Source organism: Ambystoma mexicanum, chromosome 9, assembly GCF_040938575.1.
Source record: "Ambystoma mexicanum isolate Mex_15411 chromosome 9, UKY_AmexF1_1, whole genome shotgun sequence".
Taxonomy (NCBI): domain Eukaryota; kingdom Metazoa; phylum Chordata; class Amphibia; order Caudata; family Ambystomatidae; genus Ambystoma; species Ambystoma mexicanum.
The window spans coordinates 1,494,810,337-1,494,834,550 of NC_090931.1; the positions used below are offsets into that span (position 1 = coordinate 1,494,810,337).

Genomic DNA, 24,214 nt, shown 5'->3' on the forward strand with positions numbered 1-24,214 from the left:
ATCACAAACAGCCAAGAAACATGACTCTGTCCCTGTCACCCAACATTAAACTCAAATTTTAGATGTGCAAGTGAGCCTCACAAGCTGGTACCAGCGCATCCTTCTGCTAAAGATCCCTTGCCCTGTGAGGCTATTCCTGAAGGGTACTGGCAATGGCTGCCCCTATCCTTTAAGGATCATTTCTCTGGGACATGGCAATTACCAATATCCCCCGAATTCCTTTACTCCACCAATACCCGGGGACACTCGCACATGTTCGATGTTGATGGATTCTTAAGCAACTCCTGTTGTTTCATATAGTCGCGCTCCAACAAACTTGGATAACAGCTGAGATCCAAATAGACAACCGGTCTACAGTCCATGAAGTGGCAACTAAAGGTCTGTTGGGTCGTCCAAAGGGTGGGCTACTTATATCAGTTTTGAGCGCGTGGACAATAGAAAAACTATCCTTATCATCTCCAAATATTCTAATAGCCAAGATCAGGAAAGCGGATACTAGTATCATTTTTATTAATGTCTATGATATGCCTAAAATGTCACATATCTTAAAAAATATTAAAGGGATTGAAGCTGCACTAAAAAAATACTCCCACAACTTCCCAATTTGGCTGCTTGGTGACTTTAATGCTAAAATAGGTGAGATCGCCCCAGTAGAGCAATTGGTGGAGGGCTCTCAGAAATCCAACTCCATCAAACAAGTTTCTAACACTCAAGGAAAAAAGTGGCACAGACTCTTACAATCCCACAACATCATACTTTTGAATGGTAATACCGTGAGTGACCCTCATATGGCTCCCACGCGTATAGAAGGCTCATCTGCAGTCACCATTGACTACATTTTTTCGAATAACCTTGGCATGCCACTCATTAGGGATATGGGCATTGTGTGTGTCGTAAAGAGAGTGATCACTCGCCCTTATGTCTCCTTATTGATGTAAAGCATAAAATGCACACATTGCCATGTCATGACAAAAATGGTCAGATACTGTTGAATGAAGGATAGAATTGTATCCTAAAGAAACGTCACAATATTGAACAAGCAAAACAATGGCCCGGGAACTGCTACCTTCCTTCATTCAATTGTACTCTTTTGGGCCTAATTCAGGTGACCAATTAATCGAGCACTTTTCGTCTACCATGGCCAGTATTCAAAGCTCTACCATAGAGCAACGTTCATACAAATCTGTTTTGGAGAGAGTCAATATTTTGAAACCAATACGCAAAGATAATGACAAGGTTATCCAATTTGAAAAAAGGAAATTTCGCCGAAATATCAAAAAGTTAGTCCTCCCCAAAAAAGGGCTGGCCACTGTGTTATCGATAACAGAACAAATCCGTGACTTAAAAAAAGTCCATAAATGTTGGCTAAGATCCCATAAAAAATACCTTGAGTTAAATCTTTGGCAAAAGATTGCCAGACTATCTCGTTTTGGTGATGGCAACGCAATATGGCATCTGTTAGCTAAAAACAAAAAAAGAGACTTGACAATAAATTGCATCAATGAAGAGACATGGACGGACCATATAGCCTCCACCCTAGGCAGCACTGAAACTGTTGCTACGGCCCCACCGATCCCTGATTCATCATGGGAATGTAAAGCCTCAATCTTAGACATCATCGCCATTATCGAAAATCTAAAATCATCTCGCGCTGCTGGCCCTGATGGTATATCCAATCTGGTCATAAAAAGTGATCCACCATTATGGGGTGCTGCCTTGCACATATTATTTTGTCATATTGGCATACGTGGAATTCTTCCACCTTCCTGGAAAGCTAGTAACATCCTGACGGTGCACAAAAAGGGAGCTTGGGATGTTCCATCTAATTTCAGAATGCTTGCTATGTTAGCCTCAACATCCAAAGTCTTTACTAAAGTTTTACTTCATGAACTGAATGCTTGGATTGACACATAGAAGATTCTTCCTCCCAATCAGATCGGATTTAGACCCAAATCTAGCACCATACATAATCTTCTCATGCTAAGCTCTGCGATTGAACACTCTTGGACGTGGTGGAACCTAGATGCCTATTGTGCTTTAATCGATTTTTCCGCCGCGTGATACCGTATGTAGAAATCAGCTATGGCACAAATTGGTGGATTGGGGGATCCCAAGTGGTTTTCTGCGTATGCTGATGTTACTTCACGCAGACACATCAGTTAGTGTCCGTATAAAAGCATTGGGTAAACTCTCTAAATCTATGCCCACCAAACGCGGTGTAAAACAAGGATACATGATAGCCGCAAAACTTTTTAACCTATATCTGGCCGATATGATTGCATCCTTTAACATCCATGCAGCCAACCCTATCAAAATTAAGAATGTGGCTTTGGGGTGGCTTGCATATGCGGATGACCTTTTACTTCTTGACTATACCCCAGCTGGATTACAATTTATGTTAAATGCATTAGCCATCTATGCATCCAATAATGCCCTTACAATTAACAATTCTAAAAGTAAAATCATGGTCTTCACACAGAAGTTGAGGCTGAAGCGTCTACGTTGGTCCCTATCCGACGCCCCACTGGAGCAAGTCTCTTCTTACAAATACCTAAGGGTAATTATCAACGATAAGCTCAAATGGGACCTCCATTGGGCAGAGGCAAAACTGAAATGTGAGACATTGGTGAACACATTAAGTGCTTTCATTGGTCGTAATAATGGTTACAATGCATCGGCTGTACTATCTATATACAACTCGAACATAATATCAATGCTGTCTTACGCAATAGTCATTTGGGGCCATAAATTTAAAAAACTCTCATTAGATTCGAAGCCAAACTATTGAGGCGACTATTTCGACTTCCTAAATCCATAAGTATCGAATATTTGTATCTCGAGTTTAATTTAAAGGGCATTTGGAATGTACATTTATCCCAATGTGTAATGTTCTACCAACGTTTGATCACTGTGTCAACTGATACGATAATCGTCCCATACATGCAGGCCTTTTTAAGTCTGGATGTTACCACACCGTTGACTACAATCAGTATTTTGAAGCATACTGATAGTCATTGGCTTTATGAAGGTAGTAATCCATATGTCTCAGGCAACATCAAATATTGGCTCAAGAGAAAATAGAGTCTGCGTTTCTTCAAAATATGCTCCATCTAGAAACCCTGTTATCTGCTACTGAATATTGCAAATACAGATGGGCTCGTAAATCCACTCCAAAATACATATTGGCTTATCCGAGTCCAAACATATTCAGGTTTACCTTCTTCTTAAATTTAACCTGTCAGTTGCACTCTCGCCAAAAAGTTGGATGAACAATACTGCATATAATCACAAATATTGCAGACTATGCAGCAATCTTCTGGAAGAAACATTGTTTCATCTAATTACTGAATGCGAAAGTCTGAACAGTCTCCGTATGAAATACCTTATGTCATTTAATAATGCTGCTAAGGCGCTAAATATTCCTCGCCTATGGTTGGAATTTTTACAGGATGAAGATATTAATTTAATTTATTTTACTGTTATATTGTGTATGTATATTGTAGAGATTTTTAAATGTTTGGTATAACAGCACCTATGTTTAATGTGAAAAACATTTTAAAATGTTCGTAAATGATGTTTTAACTTGTCTAGCTTACATATTGAATGAATTTTAAACTGTGTTTTATGAAATGTTATACAAAGCTTTTGCTATATGTATATTCAATAAACTTGTTATTATAAAAAAAACATTTGATGGGTTTTATCGAAAAAAAACTCACGGTAAAAAACCTAGTGAAAAAACATCCCGCGACGAAAGGACATCGTACCCTGAGAGGCAGGTCGATCAAGCTGCACATTGACCCCACCATTGAGCCCAAAGCCGTGCGACACCACCGGGTACCCTTCCAATGAGGGAGGCCGTCAAAAAAGAACTTGAAAAACTAGAAAAGGCTGGAATCATAGAGAAGACTTCAGGACCGACTCAGTGGTTATCCTCCATGGTGGTGGCACAAAAGCCCAAGCAACCAAATGCTGTGAGAATCTGCATAGATATGAGGCTGCCGAATGCAGCGATCAGGAGGGAGCGGCACATCACACCAACCATTGATGAACTAATCGTCGACATGACAGGCGCCACACTATTCAGCAAGCTAGACCTCTGGTAGGGGTACGACCAACTCCGGCTAGCGAAGGAATCAAATTATATATCACCACTTTCTCTTCCCACCTCGGTCTGAGGAGATACAAGCGCTTGAACTTTGGAATATCATCGGCTGCCGAGGTATTCCAGCATGAAATCCGGAAGGTTTTGAACGGCCTGGAGGGGACGACAAACATCAGTGACAACATCATTGTATACGGAACCAGCAGCAAAGAGCATCACAAACGCCTGCCAACAGTTTTAGAGCAGCTCAAGGACGCAGGACTCACATTGAGCGCAGAGAAATGCGAGTTCGGAAAGGAAGAACTCTGTTTCTTTGGCTACATCTTCAATTGCAAAGGGGTGTCACCTGAGCCAGCGAAGGTGAATGGCATCAAAAACACCAAAGCCCCACTGTCTTTGTGTCTGCCACCGAAGTAAGAAGCTTTATGGCCATGGCAACGTATTGCGCTAGGTTTATCCCAGACCTCGCTACCTTAGCTAGCCCCCTCCGCAAACTCACAAAGAAGGACCAGAAGTGGGAATGGTCATCTCTACACCAGCAGGCATTTCAGCAAATCAAAGTCTCGCTGTCCGCCTCCACGACGATGGTGTTCTTTGATATTGAAAGGGCCACAAAACTCCTTGTAGACGCAAGTCCAGTGGGCTTAGGGGCCGTACTAACTCAAATTGACAGGGACGGCAACGTACACCCCATCGCCTTTGCCAGCCACGCATTGCCCAAAACTGGACAGAACTAAGCGCATATTGAAAAGGAGGCCCTAGCAATCCTCTGGGGATGCCGATACTTTAAGGTATACTTACTTGGGAAAACAGCAAAGGTATTCTCAGACCACAAACCCCTCATTCCCATTTTCAAGGGCTCAGCACCACATCCACCGGCAAGAATTGAAAAGTGGATGCTACAACTACAACCCTACAACATTGAATTTGAGTATCGAGCGGGGCAGACAACCCTGCTGACTATCTATCCCGCCACCCGCGGCCTGCCACAGAACAAGAGAGATAGCATTCAGCAGAGACGGATGAACACGTATGTCACGTCGTCATATGCGCCCGACCTTGGGCGCTCACACTGCAAGAAATCGCAGACGAGACCAAGGCAGATACCATTTTGACCCGAACCAGGCCGGCAGAGGAGGACGACACACCCCAAGAGTCCAGAGAACTGACGCTACACAGGGGTGATACCCCATCAGACTCCCCTAGAGGAGAAGAGGCTGAAAGAACCCATCCTCGCTACCACCTGAGAGAGAGGCTGCGACCGTCGTCCCGCCTCCAAGGGTATGTCATACAGGGTGTCACCGATCGAGCACGACAAGGTCGCGCTCCTAACAGACTAGAATGAACTATGAATATGTTATGTAATGTTATAGTTAGTTGTTGAGTAAGAAGGAAAGCATTCTAAGTTTGGGAAGAATGTGATGTCACGTGTGTAACAGGAGACCGAGGTCACGTGCTGGGGTGGGGCCGGAAACAAAGGAATCACCGGAACTGCGCTCCTCGCACCAGTACGGGTTTATGATATGATATGGCATTTATAACGCGCCTATACACAAGTGTTTCCAGGCGCGACGAGGCAAGGGAGGGGGATCAAGGGGAGTACAGACAACGATCATACTAGACCAGGTGTCATTCAGATCGCGCAAGTGCATGGGATGTGGGAAAGGGAAAAGTTCAGGGGGAAGGGGGAAGGGACAGTGCAGTACACAGGAATAGAATAATAACAATAAGTAAAAGTAACGGCCAGCAGAGGGCAAGTGCAGAGGTAAGTGCAGACATCAGGTGTCAAGTGCTGGTAGTGGGACTGAAGGGATACAGAACAGTCTCCAAGTGCGGGGGGATGCCAGGCAGGCAGTGCAGGTGTGTGTGACTGGCTGGGGAGGGACCTGGGCCCGGGATCAGAGGGTGGCCAGGTAACCAGTGCAGATTCCATTTCAGCCAGGAGGTCAGCAGGGGAGAGGAGGAGAAAAGGCAGCAGCAAAGAGAAAAGTTTTGAGGTCATAGCTCTCAACCATTTATGTTGCAAAGGCGGGTGAAAACACCCGCTTTTTTTTTTGGCGGGTGAGAGGCCCATTGAAACGAATGGGCGTGAAGGTGGCTTGGCGGGTGAGTCAGCTGTTTACAAGGCGGGTGACACCCGCCAAAAGCGTGTGAGTTGAGAGCTATGTGAGGTGCTTCGAGAACTGGAGATGGTTCTCCTCGATTTTCAGGGAGGCAGGGAGGCTGTTCCAGAGGGAAGCCCTAGCCAAAGAAAGAGATCTACCACCAACTCGTTGCTTGGAGAAGCGACTGACCCTGAGGGAGTTGGAGGCTGATGAGCGAAGAGCTCGAGAAGGAAGATATTTAGTAAGAGCGAGTTGAAGGTATTGCGGACATGCAATCTACCTAGCGGTTGTGTCTCTCATTTTCTGCGTGTATATATGTAGGCATGAGCGGGCTGGTATGCCCTGCTGAAGCTCCTGCTCCAAAGTAGCTGAGATATTCCCCCAACAGAACAGCATTCACTTGTGCTCCTCTGAACGAAAAGGATGAAAATATTTGCGCGAGTAATTCATGGCTGCTTCTCAGTAAAATTCATACTTGCCAACCCTACCGATTTAGGCAGTAGGATACCGCTTTTTAAGCAGTCCTACCGCCTACCGATTTTTTTAACACCAAATACTGATTTTTTTTGTAAAAAAAAAAAAATAAAAATAATTTTATTTTATTTTTTTTACATTTTTCTTTTTGCCCACGCCAGCTCGGGGGAGTCTTTCAAGGGCTCCCCCGAGCTGGCGTACCAGGAGAATGCGCGGCATGCAGGTTTTTAATGTCAAAGGCACCCACGGTGGTGGGCTAAAGCGCCCCTCCGCCGCGGGTGCCTTTGGCAAAAGGAGCCATTAGCCCCCACCACACCGGCTCGGGGGAGTCTTTCAATGACCTCCCCGAGCTGGCGTAGCAGGAGAAGGCGTGGCATGCAGGCTGTTAATGTCAAAGGCACCTACGGCGGTGGGCTAAAAGCGCCCCTCCGCCGCGGGTGCCTTTGGCAAAAGGCGCCATTAGCCCCCCACCACGCCAACTCGGGGGAGTCTTTCAAGGACTTCCGCGAGCTGGCGTAGCGGGAGAAGGCGTGGCATGCAGGCTGTTAATGTAAAGGCACCCACGGCGGTGGGCTAAAAGCGTGCCTCCGCCGCGGGTGCCTTTGGCAAAAGGCGCCATTAGCCCCCCACCACGCCAACTCGGGGGAGTCTTTCAAGGACTTCCCCGAGCTGCCATAGCCAGAGAAGGCGCAGCATGCAGGCCGTTGATGTAAAAGGCGCCCACGGAGGTGGGCTAAGGGCGCCCCTCCGCCGCGAGTGCCTTTCACAAAAGGCGCCATTAGCCCCCCACCACGTCAACCCCGGCGAGTCTTTCAAGGGCTCCCCCGAGCTGGCGTGATGGCAGAAGGCGTGGCAGGCGCCTCATTGTCATTGAATGCACCCGCTGCGGCGGGCTCATTCAATGACAATGGGCTGCTGACGCGCCCTATTCCTATCATTACCTCCTCGCCTGACTATTTTTGAAACTTTAAGATTCCTACAGATTTTTGGTCACAGAATGTTGGCATTTATGAAAATTCTGCAAACAAATATTAAGTGAACCAGGCATCAGTCTAATAAGAATTCTTGGGATTGGCAGATCCCATTAATTGGGGGGAGAGGGTGCTAATTCCAAGACTGTTCCCTGATGTTCCAGCGCATTGAAGATGGCATTTAGGAGAGATGGCAGACACTAGACACATTTTCCCAGTATGAGCTGACCAATAGCCAGCCTTTACATGGGACATTTTGATATCCGGCCAATGAGATTACTCTAACTCTTTCTCAAAGTGCTTCCTGGGGGACCACGGGGGCGTGTAGTGCTCCAGAAGCCAATTAATACACACTTGGAAGAACTACATTAGTGACAGTCTCTGCGCACGCTCAGCAGAGTAGTGTCTCCTGTGCTTGTGATTAGTGTCTCTGGTTCTCGGTGTTTAGTATCTCCTGCTTTGCGCAGCCTCAGTGCAGTCCTGGGACCCTCCCCATCTCCCTCCCAGTCTCCCAGGACGTTCACCTCTTCCTTAGTGGTGCTAAAATACTGCAACAGGTTACTGCAGAGTAATCCATTGAGGATCACTAGGGAGAAATCCTCCTAAAATCACTGAAGAGAAGTGCACCCAAGATCACTGCAGAATAACCGCTTCGGGATCTCTAGAGAGAAATCCACCCAAGATCAAGGGAGGAGAGGAGGCCATCCCAGATCACTGGAGAGGAATGGCTGGCCAAGAGCAAGATGAGGTGAGGAGCCTCGTGGGTTATTTATTTGGGGACAGGAGTCATTGCTACCAACTGGGCCAGGTGTGCTGCACGTATAATTTTTTGTATTGAAAAGAAAGCTGAGTGCTCCTATCAGAAACACCGTGCATGAGTTAATAGGTTGGTGAGTGGACCAATGGCCTAACAGGGGACTTTACAATGGTAGCGAATAGTGAGCAGGAAATGATGGAGGTGGCAGATGTGGAAAAATACAAGTGGAAAACCTGGGCATGGGACATTATGGATTGCCAGTACAGCATGTACATTATTTATACTTACTTACAATCCCCAGTAAAGGAAGGTGAAGTTGGGGATTAGTAGGGAGAGATGATGGCACCATAGTCTCCTGCAACTCAGGCGAGTCTCCAGGAAGAAAAAACGCTGTCTCCCAGCCTCTGATATTGCCTTTAATAATGACAATAAATGCACTTTCTGGCAACCACTCCCCCAGGCATTCTGCAGGGCAGCACCAAGGAGATGGGTGGGGTGTTGTGCTGGGCACCGCACATGCCACGTTTCTCTGCTGGTTGTGAGGCTCACATATGTCGCTCCAGGGCCCACATGTACCTGGTACCTGCCTAGGGGTCTACAGAAGTAGGTTTAACATTCCCAATAAAACCAAAATCTAAGCGTCCAACAGAATTGTGATTTATTCACTATTTGTGTATTCTCTATCATATTAAGTGTAACGTACTCAGAGGATTTCTGTGCATGTACAGATCCCCAAATGCACATACATGAATAGCCTGAGCCCCGGCCTATCCTCTTCTAAAGTTCTGTGCATCTCCCAAACACAGCAAGGCCCTCTTCACATGGGAGAAGGAACATGAGGAGAAGGATGACGACCCCAACAGAGTAGCAGATGTTACAGGCAGCTGTGATGAAAGCCAAACTCTGAGGCCATCTGAATGAGAGTATATGGCTCATTGTAAGAAAAAAAACTAAATGAGTAGGTGAGCGTTGTGAAAAATGAAATGTGCACCAAGTCAGCCCCCGAAAGGCTTCGTCTACTAAAGCTCAATATCGACGGCTCGGACACTCGAAAACGTTCCGAGCAGGAGCTCATAGATACTTACGTGCGCCATTAAAGGACACTTGTGAAGCCTCCCCTCACCCTGCACTTCCTCACCCGACCAGAGGCGTCGGATGATTGGCTGGACCAACCTACTTCCCCACCTATAGGCACCGGGAGGCGAGAGCCGGCCCTTCCTGGAAAGGCCCTGAGGGTAAGGCCAGCAACTGTCCTGTGTCTGTCCAGTGCTGACAGTGCCAAGGGCCTGAACCCCTGCTCGCCTGCATACAACTAATCTGATCTCTCCTGCTACCTACCAATCTAGAAGTACGAAGCTCAGACCTACTCCATTCCACTGGAGACTACCTTACATCCTAACGCTCTCTGACTGCTTTCAGTGCTTATCCTATATCCCGGGATTCCTGCGCCATTCCCGACATCCATCATTACCTTACTTGTATACCCACCACCCCGCTGGGGTTGCCCTTCATCTCCTGGGGGAGTCACGCTACATATTCACCTACTACGTACTTGCTGCCACCAAACTGCTAAACGGCATTGTTTACCTACTTAGAATCAGCTCTGAACTAATTGACCTGCTAAGTATACCCCCATGCTGCTCAACACCTCTGGCTGCATCTAATCACTGTGTGACGCACGTATATAGACGAACAATGACAACTGCCCGAAATATGCCAATCTAGGTGGCCTAGTGTTCTCATGCATCTGTTTGAAAAATGCCAATTAAGCCCTCATTGTGAATATTCGAATCTAGGTGGCCTACTGCTTTCGTGCATCTGTTTGAAAATTGCCAATTAAGCCCTCATTGTGAATATTCAAATCTAGGTGACCCGCCTACTGCAATTGCAACGGCTAGTGCCCCATGTTCGCTCATTGACCACCCTGAAATCTAGTTGTGCCTTATGGTCGCTTATTGACCATCCTGCATTTTTGTTGTGCCTTATGGTCGCTTATTGACCACCCTGCATTTTTGTTGTGCCTTATGGTCGCTTATTGACCACCTGCTATCTTCCTGTGCCCCACCTAGCACACAATCATGCCCATAGCCATCTGCAAACTCGCCTCCACCACCACCACACTGCTCACTCTCCTTGCTACACTCACTGCTCACCAACCGTACACATCAATCCGCCCTCAATTTGCACTCCTGCCACACAGCCCACCCCCCAATCCAATACAACCCGCTGCCCCGGATACCTCACAAACTCATTCACATCGCGCTAACACACCCCCTGCACCCTGCACCGCTAGAATGTACAGACTGGATAGACTCAGAGCTCGCACACAGACCACAATATTCAGCACACAACCCCCACCCATTGAACTCAGAAACTACAGACTGAGCTCCCGTATCCTCTCCAAACACATCCCTCACATTGAACACCCTCTCACCCACAAACAACCACACACTAACCTAACCACACCCCACATTGTAACCACACATAACACATCAGTCACATCTACCACCCTCAACTCCACAATCATACCTCACATCAAATGTGCCCTCCTCAATGTTCGATCCCTCCCAGCTCACGCATCTGATATTCATGACCTCATAACTAATAACAACATTGACCTACTAGCCATCACAGAAACATGGTTACATGAAGCATCAGGCCTGGCCGTCGCACTTGCACTACCACCTGGCTTCACCATACTCAGACAAGACAGACCTGAACGAATAGGAGGCGGAGTAGCCTTCATCTACAAGGAGAATGTTCAGCTCCGATTTGTTAGCCACTCGTCGACCAACAACTATGACCTCTTATCGACCAAACTCACACTGTCACCCAACAGCACCATCAACATTCACCTACTATATCGCCCCCCAGGCACCACCCCTGACTCTCAGGAAAGCATCATCCACATCCTCAGCAATAACATCAAGAGCTCCACTAAAACCATTCTCCTAGGAGACCTCAACCTGGGATTTAATGATGCTAAAGACAAATCTGCAGTCGCCCTCTCCAAAAAACTTAATGACCTAGGCTTCACTCAAAAAGTAGAAACTCCCACTCACGCCAAAGGCCGTATTCTAGACTGGGTCGCAGACCATAATTGTCTCTCCACTATCACCTCGATCTCATCATTGCCATGGACCGTCTACAACTGCATCGAATTCTCAATCCCTATCACCAAAAATCACAAAACTCTGACCCCTGCTATTGCTGCACAAGTTAGAAGCTCTAAACAACTTAAAGAGGACAACCTGCGCCCCTACCTCAACACCCCCAAACTAGCACCCCCCTTCACAAACAACCCCAATATTCTGGCAGACATCTACAAAGATGTCGTCACTAAAGCTATCAATGAAATAGCACCACTCGAATGGAAAAAAGAAAATAAATCACTACACACCAACTCCTGGTTCACTGAAGAACTGCACTCAATGTGATCCCACAAAAGAGCAGCTCTAAAAAGCTGGCAATCCAACCCTTGAAACAGCACCAAAAATGAGTTCAACTTAATCTCCAAGCAATACAAAACAGCCATAACTGCTGCTAAAGCCAACACATTCAACGCACAAATCTCTAATGCCAAATCGCACACTAAAGAGATCTTCGCCATCTTCAACAAGCTCATCTCCCCCCCCAATACCCCAGATGAAATAATCAAAGATGAAGCGTGATGTGCCAGCATTCAAACGGCTATGCTACACAAAATTGACCTTCTCCAAAAGAAAATCAAAGACCATTGCAAAGCACTACCTAAACAGACAAGTACCAAACCTTCTAACGCCTCACCCTCCCCGTCCAAGCCCACCATACCTGACTTCTCCTTCAGGGACGTCACTGAAACAGAAGCTATCAATCTACTAAAAAATCTGAAACCCTCCCCCTGCAAAGGCGATATCTGCCCACCAAAACCCGTCAAAGACTGCGCAGATTGCTTTGCACCGCTCTTTACGGCTTTCATCAATGCGTCTTTTAAAATAGGCATTATCTATGCTAGCCTCAAAGAGGCTTGGGTCCGGCCCCTCCTAAAAAAACCTATCCTCGACCCCCTACAACCCAACAACTACAGACCAATAACCACAGTGCCATTCCTCCTGAAATTACTGGACAAAGCCGCACATTGCCAAATCCAGCACTTTCTGGAAACCCACTCCATCCTTGGAACTAGGCAATCGGGCTTCCGGAAAGGACATGGCACAGAAACAGCCCTGGTGGACCTAAAAAATCAGATCACCCAAATCATCGAAAAGAGCAAGCCAGCTCTCTTGCTCCTCCTAGACCTCTCGGCCGCTTTTGATCTAGTCGATCACAAGACCCTCACCTCACACCTCACACACTCTGCCAACTTCTCTAAAGAATCAGCTCTATGGGTCATCTCCATCCTAGAGGGTAGAGCCATGAAAGTCTTCTCGGACATCGCCAACGCCACTCCCATGACAATCCACTGCGGAGTCCCTCAAGGGTCCTGCATGGCATCCACACTCTACAACCTGTTCACTAAACCACTTTTTGACAAACTTCACTCCTACGGCATCACATACACGAACTACGCAGACGACACACAAGTACTTCTAGCCCTCTCAGGTTCATACCACGACGATGCAAAGGCACTCCACTCGATCTACGCCATCATCCAGGCTTGGATGGCAGTAAACGGCCTCTGCCTAAATGGAGACAAGACAGAAATCATGATATTGGGTCAACAGAGCACCCTAGACAAACTGCACATACTGTACGCTAACTTCTCCATTGACAACTCCATCATCCCCGTCTCAACAGCGGTAAAAACTCTGGGAGTATACATAGACTCCTCTCTATCTATGAACAGACAAGTCAGCGCTATCACCTCCTCATCCGCCCATACCACTAAACTCATAAACGCCATCAAGCCTTACCTCTCCAAACCCAACTGCCTCTCCATAGCCAGAGCAACCATTGGAGCCAAACTGGACTATTGCAATGCCCTCCTAGCGGGTACATCAGCAAAAAACCTAAACAGACTCCAAGTCACACAGAAAAATGCGCTCCGGGCTGCTCTCAGCATCCCAAAAAGAGAGCATATCTCCCATGCTAGACATTCAGCCCAATGGCTCCCGGTTAAAGAACGGATCACACTCAAAATCCTCACCCTCACCCACAAATGCCTCTCTCTCTCCGCCCGGTCCTATCTATCAGAGACCATCTCCAGACCCTCCTCCACCCATCCAACCAGGACGCAATACACCAACCTACTCTGCATCCCACGCATCAAAAAAACCAAAGCTGGTGGCCTAAGCTTCCCCTACATTGCCGCCAAGACCTGGAACGCTCTCCCTGCAGACATTAGAGCGGAAAACTCCCTCCCGATCTTTTGTAGGAAACGGAAGACCTCTTTCCTTGCACAATAATGTGACCCCTGCGAATCCATGTAAATATACTGCTTTGCTACTGTACAAATACCATTTCCCACTGTAAATAATGTACTCCTTGTTAATATTGCTTTATTTGTATTGTATTTTTTGTAACCAAGATATGTCTGTAACAAGCGCCACGATGCCCCCGGGCTGACATGCGCTCTACAAATCTGAATAAATAAATAAATAAATGAACAAGTCCATTGTGCCTTATGTATTTGTTTTTATTTCTTCTATAAGCACAACACGCCCATAGGGCTCAGTGTGCTGACAAAACATACAATAACACATAACATAAAATACATCAAACAACCAAATGTTAAAACCCAGAAAGAAGATCCATGATTTCTACAAATGAAACAGGATATCCGTTCAAAATAATTCTCAGCTTGGTATGGGTGACATGTTACCCAGGTGTTAACATCGGCTCTAAATCAATGATACGTTACTTCGACCGCATCCTATAACAATGCAATCTGTAGTGCCCATATAACCCCAATTATTAATGTGCACCCTACGGAGGACTCTCATGTCCTATGTTCTGATACACCTTTCGCTCACTCTTTGATGATGCCAAGCTAGGACTTTATTTCTGAGCACCTCCCTTGACTCGGGGTCCCTAGGCTTCTCAACGTTGATAAGTATAATGTTCCTCGGGTCCATAATAAACCCTTTTAGGGTCGGGTCAGCAATATTTGGCATTTGGGACTTTCTGATGCAAATATTCTTTGAGAGTGAAGAGTAAGGTATACTGTTAGAGCTAGCCGCAGACTCGGCAATCTTTAAAGATGATGAAATAACACCATGGGAACGGTCTACCACTGTTCTGAGGACAGGGCAAGCTTGTACTGCCTAATAGACCACGGTTTCAACAGTTTCCCTGATAAGTGTTTCCAGGTCAGAGGTTTAATTTAGATCCGGTTGTCATAAGTCTGGTCCATTTGACAGGACTTTTCCACCCTTAGAAAATGTACCCAAAGGACACTTGTATCCAATGAGGCAAACCAGGAGCCGAATTCCACAACATTTGTACATGCATTGAGATTCCTTAATACGCTGCCATCTCCCTGTAATAGCTAATTCATCATCCAGCCTCCTCTTAACCAAGGAGGACTGCACCAAAGCTTCCGATATCACGTCCTCCGTCAATTTCATAGGAGACTGCATTGCCAAACTCAAAGAGGACACTGAACTATCCGAACTGCCAGCTCCATTTCCCGTTGACGTTTCCCCAGTGTGACACAGATGGGCAGCCTGATTAGCTGGTGCCTGCTTCACCAGCTCTGTACCAATAGCGGCAATACCCCAATTTGAACCTGGGTCAGCATCATCATCATCCTAATTATCGAACAATTGACCCATCTTGCCCTGAAGTCGTTGTCTCCTCCGGGCACTCAGTGCTAGGACTTCGGCAGCCGACTTCTACTCACAAAAGGGCTGGGGACTCAAAAGGAGGACCAGGCATCAAAGAAACGTGGAACCCTTTCTTACCCCTAAACTTAGGGAATTAGACTGTGGTGATATCTCAAAAGCAGGTTTGGACAACTTATTTAAAGCATGCACTCTAGTAAAAGGCATTTTTTATAGTCACAAATCCACACAGGTCCGAATACTCTGGTCCGAAACTGGACTCCCCACCAATGCCCACACAGTGATGGGGGCTGAAACAGAGGCCTGCTTAAGGTAAAAATAACAATGCCCCCCTGCCTCCATGCCCCCTACAAGGCAATGTATAAATGTGTCAGCGTATCACCTCGCTGCACCCCCACCATAATTTACCTCTCTCCCAGCAGCTTCCATGAGCTCTGAGCACAGATCGCTAACCCCCATGAGCCGTAGCCTGTCACAGTCCAAAGTTGAGGTTGTGGGAGAGGAGCAGGAGAAAAAACAGGAACCAGCTTCAGAGAGCCAACAAGCGACCACCAGCAACCAGCAGTGAACCACGGGAGCCCGGCATGGCCTTGGTTAGCCCTGGGAAGACCCAGCAACAGTGCTGTAGAAAACAGATGAACAACAACGCGGCCACCAAGCCAAACAAGCCGACTACGGTTGTGTTGGAATAAGGGACCCTACAGGCATCACACCTCTGGCGTCAAGCTGCACTGCCAGTAGACAGCCGCTTCTGACACATGGCGGTACGGCATGTGGTTAGCGGCTCAAGTATGCAACCCTTATATCCTAGATATACTTTTCAAAGCTAAACCTCGGTAGTCATTCATATGTTCTCGAATGCTATTTATTTTTAAGTAAAATGGCGAGGATCCCTCAGTGCTATTTGTCCCATTACCCATTCTAAGATGGGTATTTACAGTACAATGGGAGTGTACAGGACTGTGCATCTTAGTGAAATTCTCATATCAGAAAATATTTTTGTGTGTGTTTTGGTTTGCATCAAACCTCACACAGATTACAAAAAGAAAAATGGCAACATATATACACAATTAATTGCAATCCATCAAAGTATATCTGTTTATGATTGATTTAGAAAAGAGAAATCATCTATATATTATTAAAATACATCAGGTTGCTATCATTATAATTAAGAACAGCCATCAGAATATATTTCATACATCTAATATCAGAAAATAATAGATCTGGTTATTCTAGGTTTTAATAATGCTACAATATTTACTGGAATTGAGCATAATAAATTAATATGTTGAACTGCTTTTTTAAAATATTTATATATGGCAATTTCATTATTTTTTTAGAAAACATACACACCATTTTGTCTTTGAAAATGTCCTTACTTCCGGGAATGGTATGCGATCTGGTTAACAACCAATGATCTGCTCCTTCTGTGAGCACAAAGCCAATGCTTAATATTGCGTGTGGGCCACTGGTTGCCAGTGCTGATAAACCATCACATTTAGTACAGTAGGCAAAGACACTAATAATTAACAAATAATGGAACATCCAAGCACATGTGCAGAGCCTGCAGCCTGGTGCTCTGGTGACTTACAAGGTGTCTCAGAACCCCAGCACTTCCCAGGCGGGCAGAGCCAATCTGCGTCCCCCTCAAAGCCTCCATACGAACAATGTATTTTCCGTGTAATGCTGGCTTTCCTGCAGGGCAACCACGATCACCATGTATGCCTTCAAATACTAGGCTGCTCCCCAAATACGGGGGCGCTGCTGTTTTCATATTACCATTAACCACAAAAAATCACCCCTGTAGTGTCCTGTCTTCTGAAGGGGCGTCTAGGGCAGGACGCGAAATGCCAAAGAAAGACACGTCCACACACGTCTGCGTTCGCAGTGTAACTAACTTTATTGGCGCGCTGAGCGTGCTTACATTGGCACAGGTCAGCTGACCTTTGTGCGCATCACTTTGTCTACCATGTGACTGCCGGCGATGCTGCAACCCTCAATCCTCCAAGATAGTGTTTGTTCTCTGGTTGTCGTCCTGCCAGCAGCAACGAAGGTGGATCTAGCAAACATGCACCTAACAATGCAAATATCTCGCACAGAGTGACAGGGAGCCATTATGCATGAACGTGGTGGGTAGCAGAGCCATCCTACATGAAGGTGGTGGGTAGCAGAGCCATCCTGCATGAAGGTGGTGGGTAGCAGTGCCATCCTGTATGAAAGCAGTGGGTAGCAGAGCCATCCTGCATGAAGGTGGTGGGTAGCAGAGCCATCCTACATGAAGGTGGTGGGTAGCAGAGCCATCCTTCATGAAGGTGGTGGCTAGCAGAGCCATCCTTTATGAAAGCAGTGGGTAGCAGAGCCATCCTGCATGAAGGTGGTGGGTAGCAGAGCCATCCTTCATGAAGGTGGTGGCTAGCAGAGTCATCCTGCATGAAGGTGGTGGGTAGCAGTGCCATCCTGTATGAAAGCAGTGGGTAGCAGAGCCATCCTGCATGAAGGTGGTGGGTAGCAGAGCCATCCATCATGAAGGCCGTGTCTAGCAGAGCCATCCTGCATGAAGGTGGTGGGTAGCAGAGCCATCCTGTATGAGCGCGGTGGGTATCAGAGCCATCCTGCAGGAAGGTTGTGGGTAGCAGTAGGAAAGGTACATGCAAAGTTTTAATAGTGCGAGTCCAAACGTTTAGTATCCTGATGAGAGGCAACATAGTAGTGAGGAAGTCCTAGAGAGAGGCTAAATCAGTCATCAAATGGCCTGAGAACAAGAGTGGGAATTAAGGTTTTATTAGAGTGATAGGTCAGGTGGGGTTGGATTTGGCATTTGTTCAGTGGGTTCATCCTGGCAGCCACCACTGTAGAGGTAATGCATTATTGAAACTTTGGCTCATTCTCAAAGAGGAGCCCAAGGTGGTGAGCTTCGAGGCCTGTGGTGAGGAGTTTGGAGAGAAAAGATATTGGGGTTGTTGAAGGGATGCAAGCTGTGAGACATCTGGTTTTATATCACTTGAGCATTCGGTACTGGAGTGCCATCCAGTGACAGGTGGCAGTGAGACAGTTTTATATATAGGAATGCGTCGCTCAGAGGTGAACGATGCGAAAGGGAGGAAGGTTTGGGTGTTATTGGTGAGTAGGAGACCTGGTTTGAGAAGTGAAAAGAAGAGATTGGTTTGTGGAGGGAGGAGGTGTACAGTGTAAAGAGAAGTGAGCAAATACCAGGTACCTGTGTCACACCCACTAAGAGAGGGATGATGTGGAAGGACCAGTCCATTAGGTCTGAAGAGATCCACTGATGGGCAGTGAGCGCATTACCATGTTAGAGGTGTGTGTAGGAGGGTATGATGGCTGATAGTGTCAAAGGCAGCACAGAGATCAGGGTATTAGAATCAAGGAGATTTTGGAATAGTGAGCAGTTGTGAGAAATATGGAGATGTATGTGGCAGCTGGTTCCATGGATGTAGATGTAAGTGGGAGATGGTCCCATGGATGGAGATGTACGCGCGCGCTGGTTCCATGGATGTAGATGTAGGTGGGAGCTGGTCCCATGGATGGAGATGTAAGTGGGAGCGGTCCCATGGATAGAGATGTAAGTGGGAGCTGGCTCCATGGATGGACATGTAAGTGGGCGCTGGCTCCATGGATAGAGATCTAAGTGGGATCTGGTTCCATGGATGGAGATGTAAGTGGGAGCTGGTTCCATGGATGCAGATGTAAGTGGGAGCTGGTCCCATGGATGGAGATGTGGGTGGGAACTGGCTCCATGGATGAAGATGTTAGTGGGAGCTGGCTCCATGGATGCAGATGTAAATGGGAGCTGGCTCCGTGGATGGAGATGTATGTGGGAGCTGGCTCCATGGATGTAGATGTGAGTGGGAGCTGGTCCCGTGGATGGAGATGTAGGTGGGAGCTGGTCCCGTGGATGGAGATGTAAGTGGGCGCTGGTACCATGGATGGAGATGTAAGTAGAAGCTGGTCCCATGGATAGAGATGTATGTGGGAGCTGGCTGCATGGATGGACATGTAAGTGAGTGCTTGCTCCATGGATAGAGATGTCAGTGGGAGCTGGTTCCATGGATGGAGATGTAAGTGGGACCTTGTCCCATGGATGGAGATCTAAGTGGGAGCTGGTCCCATGGATGGAGATGTAAGTGGGAGCTGGTCCCATGGATGGAGATGTAAGTGGGAGCTGGTCCCATGGATGGAAATGTAAGTGGGAGCTTGTCCAATGGATGCAGATGTAGTTGCGAGCTGGTCCCATGGATGGAAATGTAAGTGGGAGCTTGTCCAATGGATGGAGATGTAGTTGGGTGCTGGCCCCATGGCTGGAAATGTAAGTGGGAGCTGGTCCCACGGATGGAGATGTAAGTGCGAGCTGGTTCCATTTAGTGGCTGTTGCAGAAACCCAGATTGCAGGAGATTAAAGAGTCTATTGATCTCCAGTTGGGTGATTCTGTAGTTAAACTCATCTGAGCAGAAAGAGGAGATGGCATTGGTGTAGCACCTGGACCTTGTTGATTCCAGGCCCCTAGAAGGAGCAAGAAGTGGATAGTAAGCTCTAAGGGTGAGGCGTGTGCAGAGTTAAAATCCTTGAGTGTTTGCTCAGTGGAGTGCGTAGTGGGCTAAGAGTTAGGTCCTGACCTTGGGTAGATAAACAACCTTAGAGTCACGTTTTAATTTGTATTTAGTAAAGGGGGAATAGGGTGAGTGGAGGAGGGACAGAAAAAGAGATGGCAGTGGCCCCCGCAGGGAGATATCAATGTTGCAGGGAGTAGCGTAGAGAGATGATGAGATGAAGACCAGGTCCAGAGAGATGCCCTGACTGTGGATGTGCTATTGGTGAAGGGCGACCAGGATGTGGTCAGATGGGAGTAAGTCGAGCTCAAATCAATGGGCATTGGCGATGGTTGGGAGGTTGCAAACACCCAAAAAGATGAGAGGAGCTTTAATGGGAGGGAGGGGTAGGCAAGACTCCGGTGCAGGTCAGGTGAAGGTCATATGAATATGCAGTAGACGAGGCGGATAGTATGGGGCTGAAGAGGAATGTGATCGAAGGAAGAGGAGAGGAAGTCAGGGAGAAGAGAGGTGGATGGGCAAGCCTTGTTGATCATGAGACTTATTCCCCACCTCGCTTCACTAATGAGGCACAAGTGAGGTAGTGCCATGGTGGGTGATCCATGTCTCAGGGATTGCCATGGCAGGGACATGGGATGGAAGGAGTTAAAATAGAAAGTGAAGAACAGGTATGTTTTGTGCAGGGAGCATAGCTCAGGGGCACGCATTTCTCTTGGAAGCAAAACAACGCAGAGCAAAAACGTTTTGAATCCCAGCCTTATGCTTAGAAACTGGTCTCCACTGTCAAACATGTTATAAAAGAGTAATTAATTTATTTTGCAGAGTAATTGAGCATTCCATAGGTGCAGGGTAATATTAGTTGGGGGTGGGTAGAGGCGGTTAGAGGGGGTGAAGGGGAAGCTTCTAATGAGAGAAGCGGGGTGCAGATGCAGTAAAGGTGGTGTAAATGGACAGAGTGCACTTTGTCAGTGGGTTAAAGGATTGGAATGGGGTAGGAGGTGGGTAGGAACAATGGGAGGGACGATGCAGGGCTGTATATGTAACGCCCAACTCAATGGTAGAGCGAGACCAATGAGGGGAAGTGGGAAGATCTAAAGGCGCATTGCTCAGGAAGTTCAGTATCTAGCGCAGGGTCTAGTCAGGTCACGACTAGCAGAGCAAAGCTTGTGGCCGGCAGCAGCCTTAAGAATTCAATAACAGGCAGCTACTGACTAAAGATGAAATAACAAGCTCATAGCAACCAGCAGTGCATTTGTATCATGATGACACAAAATGTAAACAACAGTTTTTTTAATAGCAACTAAACTATGTCAATAACAGACCAGTAGTGACCCTTCACCTGGATCTGCCTACAGGCTAGAAGCCCTTAGGGTGAGTTGAGGAAAGGCCCATGTCAGAGGGTAAGGCCGGGACCCAATGAGGCCTTTCCAGCTCTACCATAGTGTCTTCTGCAGCGTGCAGTGCCAGTGGCTGTTGGTGGGCATGCAAGAGGAGTGGGCAGTGATATAGTTGAGTATTTTCAGAGCATTTGTTTCTAGGTACTGGCTAGTCAGGGGGTTAGTTCCAAACCGGGTCTGCCTTCCTAGTGCTGTCCTGATGGCTTTAGTGGCATGCTTTAACCTTTGATGACCATTGTTTTTTCTGAGTATGTTCCTGTTTCTGTGTCTAAAGGAAGCACAATTGTGATATCACACATATTTTAACCCTACAACGGCACAATCTGGGACTGGCTGTCTCTTGGGTATTTATTTTTTAAAGGTATACAGTGTTCTGCCCAGGCTCTAAGCTACCCACTGTCCCCCTGCCGCACACTGTCAATACTCAGTACTCCACATTCAATACATTATACCTGGTTACCATGCATTGCCACCCCTCAACCTTCTGCAGTAACACACAACTAGCCACACTGCCCAGGCACCACCACTTCCCACGCCTATGCAGTTTAAACAACCCTCTAGGCACTACAACACATCACCTTGCCGCTACAAATAGACGACACGTTCACTTTGAGGTTCAAAGACAACATGAAGTCAGTGTTGGCATCAATTAGTCTCTGCAGGAATCTGGGGTTCTGGCCAAAACCACACAGTGTATGATATATGGTTTGGATGCTGCACTATGAATGTTTGTTGAGATGGATGTATTTTAGTCACAGTTATTTGTTCATCTATGCTGTTGTGTTACGTGATTTATTGATGCTCTACAAAGTAGAATGCCATTAATTGACTTGTTTAAATTTTTGTATCATGATAAATAAAATAATTTGATACTTTTGTAAATAATAGTGTTTTGCTCTCTGGATATCTCTTCAGTTTCTCGTTTTACGATAATACTCTGGTCCAGAGGATAGAGTTTTCCTGCATCTTTCCGCTTTTGCAAAACCACACAGTCATCTGCTTATGATAAGACCGGGACTCACTCACCCTCAAATTTTTGGAATATCCGCATTCAAGCGCTGGAGTATGAGTGCCAAACCATTAATATATATATATATTAAGAAGAATACCTGCCAAAATTCATGCCTACGGTACTCCTCGCGTAACAGAGAATCATAGAGTGGTGTTACCAAAATCATCAGTAAAGATGAGATAAGCCAGTGGTACAATGTTTAAATGTTCCTGTAATTATAATGCCCAACCTTAGAATGTACGTAGCCAAGCCTAAAGCACTTGTGCTGTGTGGCAGTAGTAGTGGTGTTTTAGGGTTTGGCAACAAGAAAGAACCACAAGGAATAGAAAACTCATTTTGCAAAAGACTTTTAGGTCCCCCTGAGTCTGCTCCTATTTATGCCGATCACAGGGGATTGAATTTGCCATTCATTGAAGATGCCTTGGTTTGTAATAACCCAGCAGCACTACTATCAAAAGCAGTGTTTGCACCAGTGACCCGGCCCTTAAGATCCCATGGATGAGAGCGCTGGAGAGGGCTCTAGCAAACCGTTCGAGAAGAATCTCCAGAAATCTTGTGTCTCCTTATGGGGAAAGGCAAATGATGGCCGTGAAAAGTGTATTACTTAATCAACATTCAACAGATAGATCTTATGTACAATGACAGCACATACTAGGAGACATATTGAAATGTTATCCGTCTCGATTGGCATGTCTCTTTATTTAACCTTTTCCACATACTTAAAATCAATGATTTTTAATGACCCGAACATATTTTAATGGTCTAAATTTGAATACGACTTATGAAATCTGGCATAAAAGTGGTATTGAGGAGAGTCTTTGCCCAATTTGCCTTATGTCCCTGGAGACTGTATGTCATTTTTTGTTATGTCCTGTTTATTTAACACCTAGGAAACAGTACATAGTCCCAATTTTGAAGTGTGAAGGATTGCTCGAATGTGACCTTGCCCTCATTTTCCTTTTATGTGCCAACACTGAGATAACAGCAGGGCCCTCACAAATGTTTGCCATGTACATCTAACGTCAGGAATAAAATACTGAACGGCCTATTTTAAAGTTTATTTATCTGCCTGTTTTGATGTAAATTGTGCAAAGCTATTTATGTCCTTTTATTTAATGATGCTTAACGTCAAATCATATGGTGACTAAAGATTTAGGGCCCGATTCATAGAATTAAATTGACAGAAAAAGGGGCGCTTGCGTGCAAAAGGCGCGCAATCGCCCGTTCGCCAATTCATGGAACACAATGCGCAGGGCTTACCCGTGACTTGCGCCAAATCTACACGGGTCAAAGACGTCAATGCAACACCACAAACGCCTTGGGCGAGACGCCCAGTGAAGGTGCATACCTTCTTGCGCATCATCTAAAAAGGGGGCGGAACGCCAGGAATGGGGAGCAACAAGCGTAAATGTGGGCGTTATGTGATAACTACCACAGTAAAATACTCGCAACGCCCACACGCACGCTAACAACATGTATTCATGAATCGAACAGGGCGGAAAACAAACAAGCTAATCTGGAAACATGTCTGCCACGCGAAAGCTTGCGTAAGTGTCACACACAAAAAATTCATAAAAAGGGCATGCGAAAAGCCAATGCGCTTACACAGCTACGATGAATGTACCATTTTTCGCAGCAGTGATCATGGGACACCGCAGGAGGAGGAGGATAGCCAGGGCATGCATTTTTTTACCCACGACCAGCCTTTTTGGGATGCCTGATGACCAGATCTATGGCAGGTATAGGTTTCCATCTCATATCATGTTAGACCTGGTCACAGAGTGGGAAGATGACCTCACATCACCCACCCTGTGCTCCCAAGCACTGAGCCCCTTGGAAAAGGTGCTCAATGTACTGCATTTCTTGGCCACTGGGTCATTTCAGCTGACAACTGCCATAGTCTGGGGCATTTCACAGGCCACGCAGTCACGCTGCCTACACCAGGTGTTGGCAATCATGACTGCATGCCCCTCAGTCCGCAGGCACATATACATGCCCAAAACCCTCGCAGAAAGGCAGGCCGTGGTTCAGGACTTTTACGGGGGGCACACTTCGCTAAAGTGCTT

General features: G+C 46.5%; 1 protein-coding gene across 1 annotated transcript in view; it reads left to right on the forward strand.

Annotated features, from left to right (window-relative positions):
• The first annotated feature begins 8,154 nt into the window (after positions 1-8,154).
• Positions 8,155-24,214, forward strand: part of LOC138489289 (zinc finger protein 271-like) — a 69,542-nt gene continuing 53,482 nt past the window's right edge. Inside the window, exon 1 of the mRNA XM_069616990.1 lies at positions 8,155-8,403. Coding sequence (XP_069473091.1) covers positions 8,380-8,403 — 24 coding nt within the window. The 5' untranslated portion in view covers positions 8,155-8,379. The remainder of the gene's footprint in view (positions 8,404-24,214) is intronic.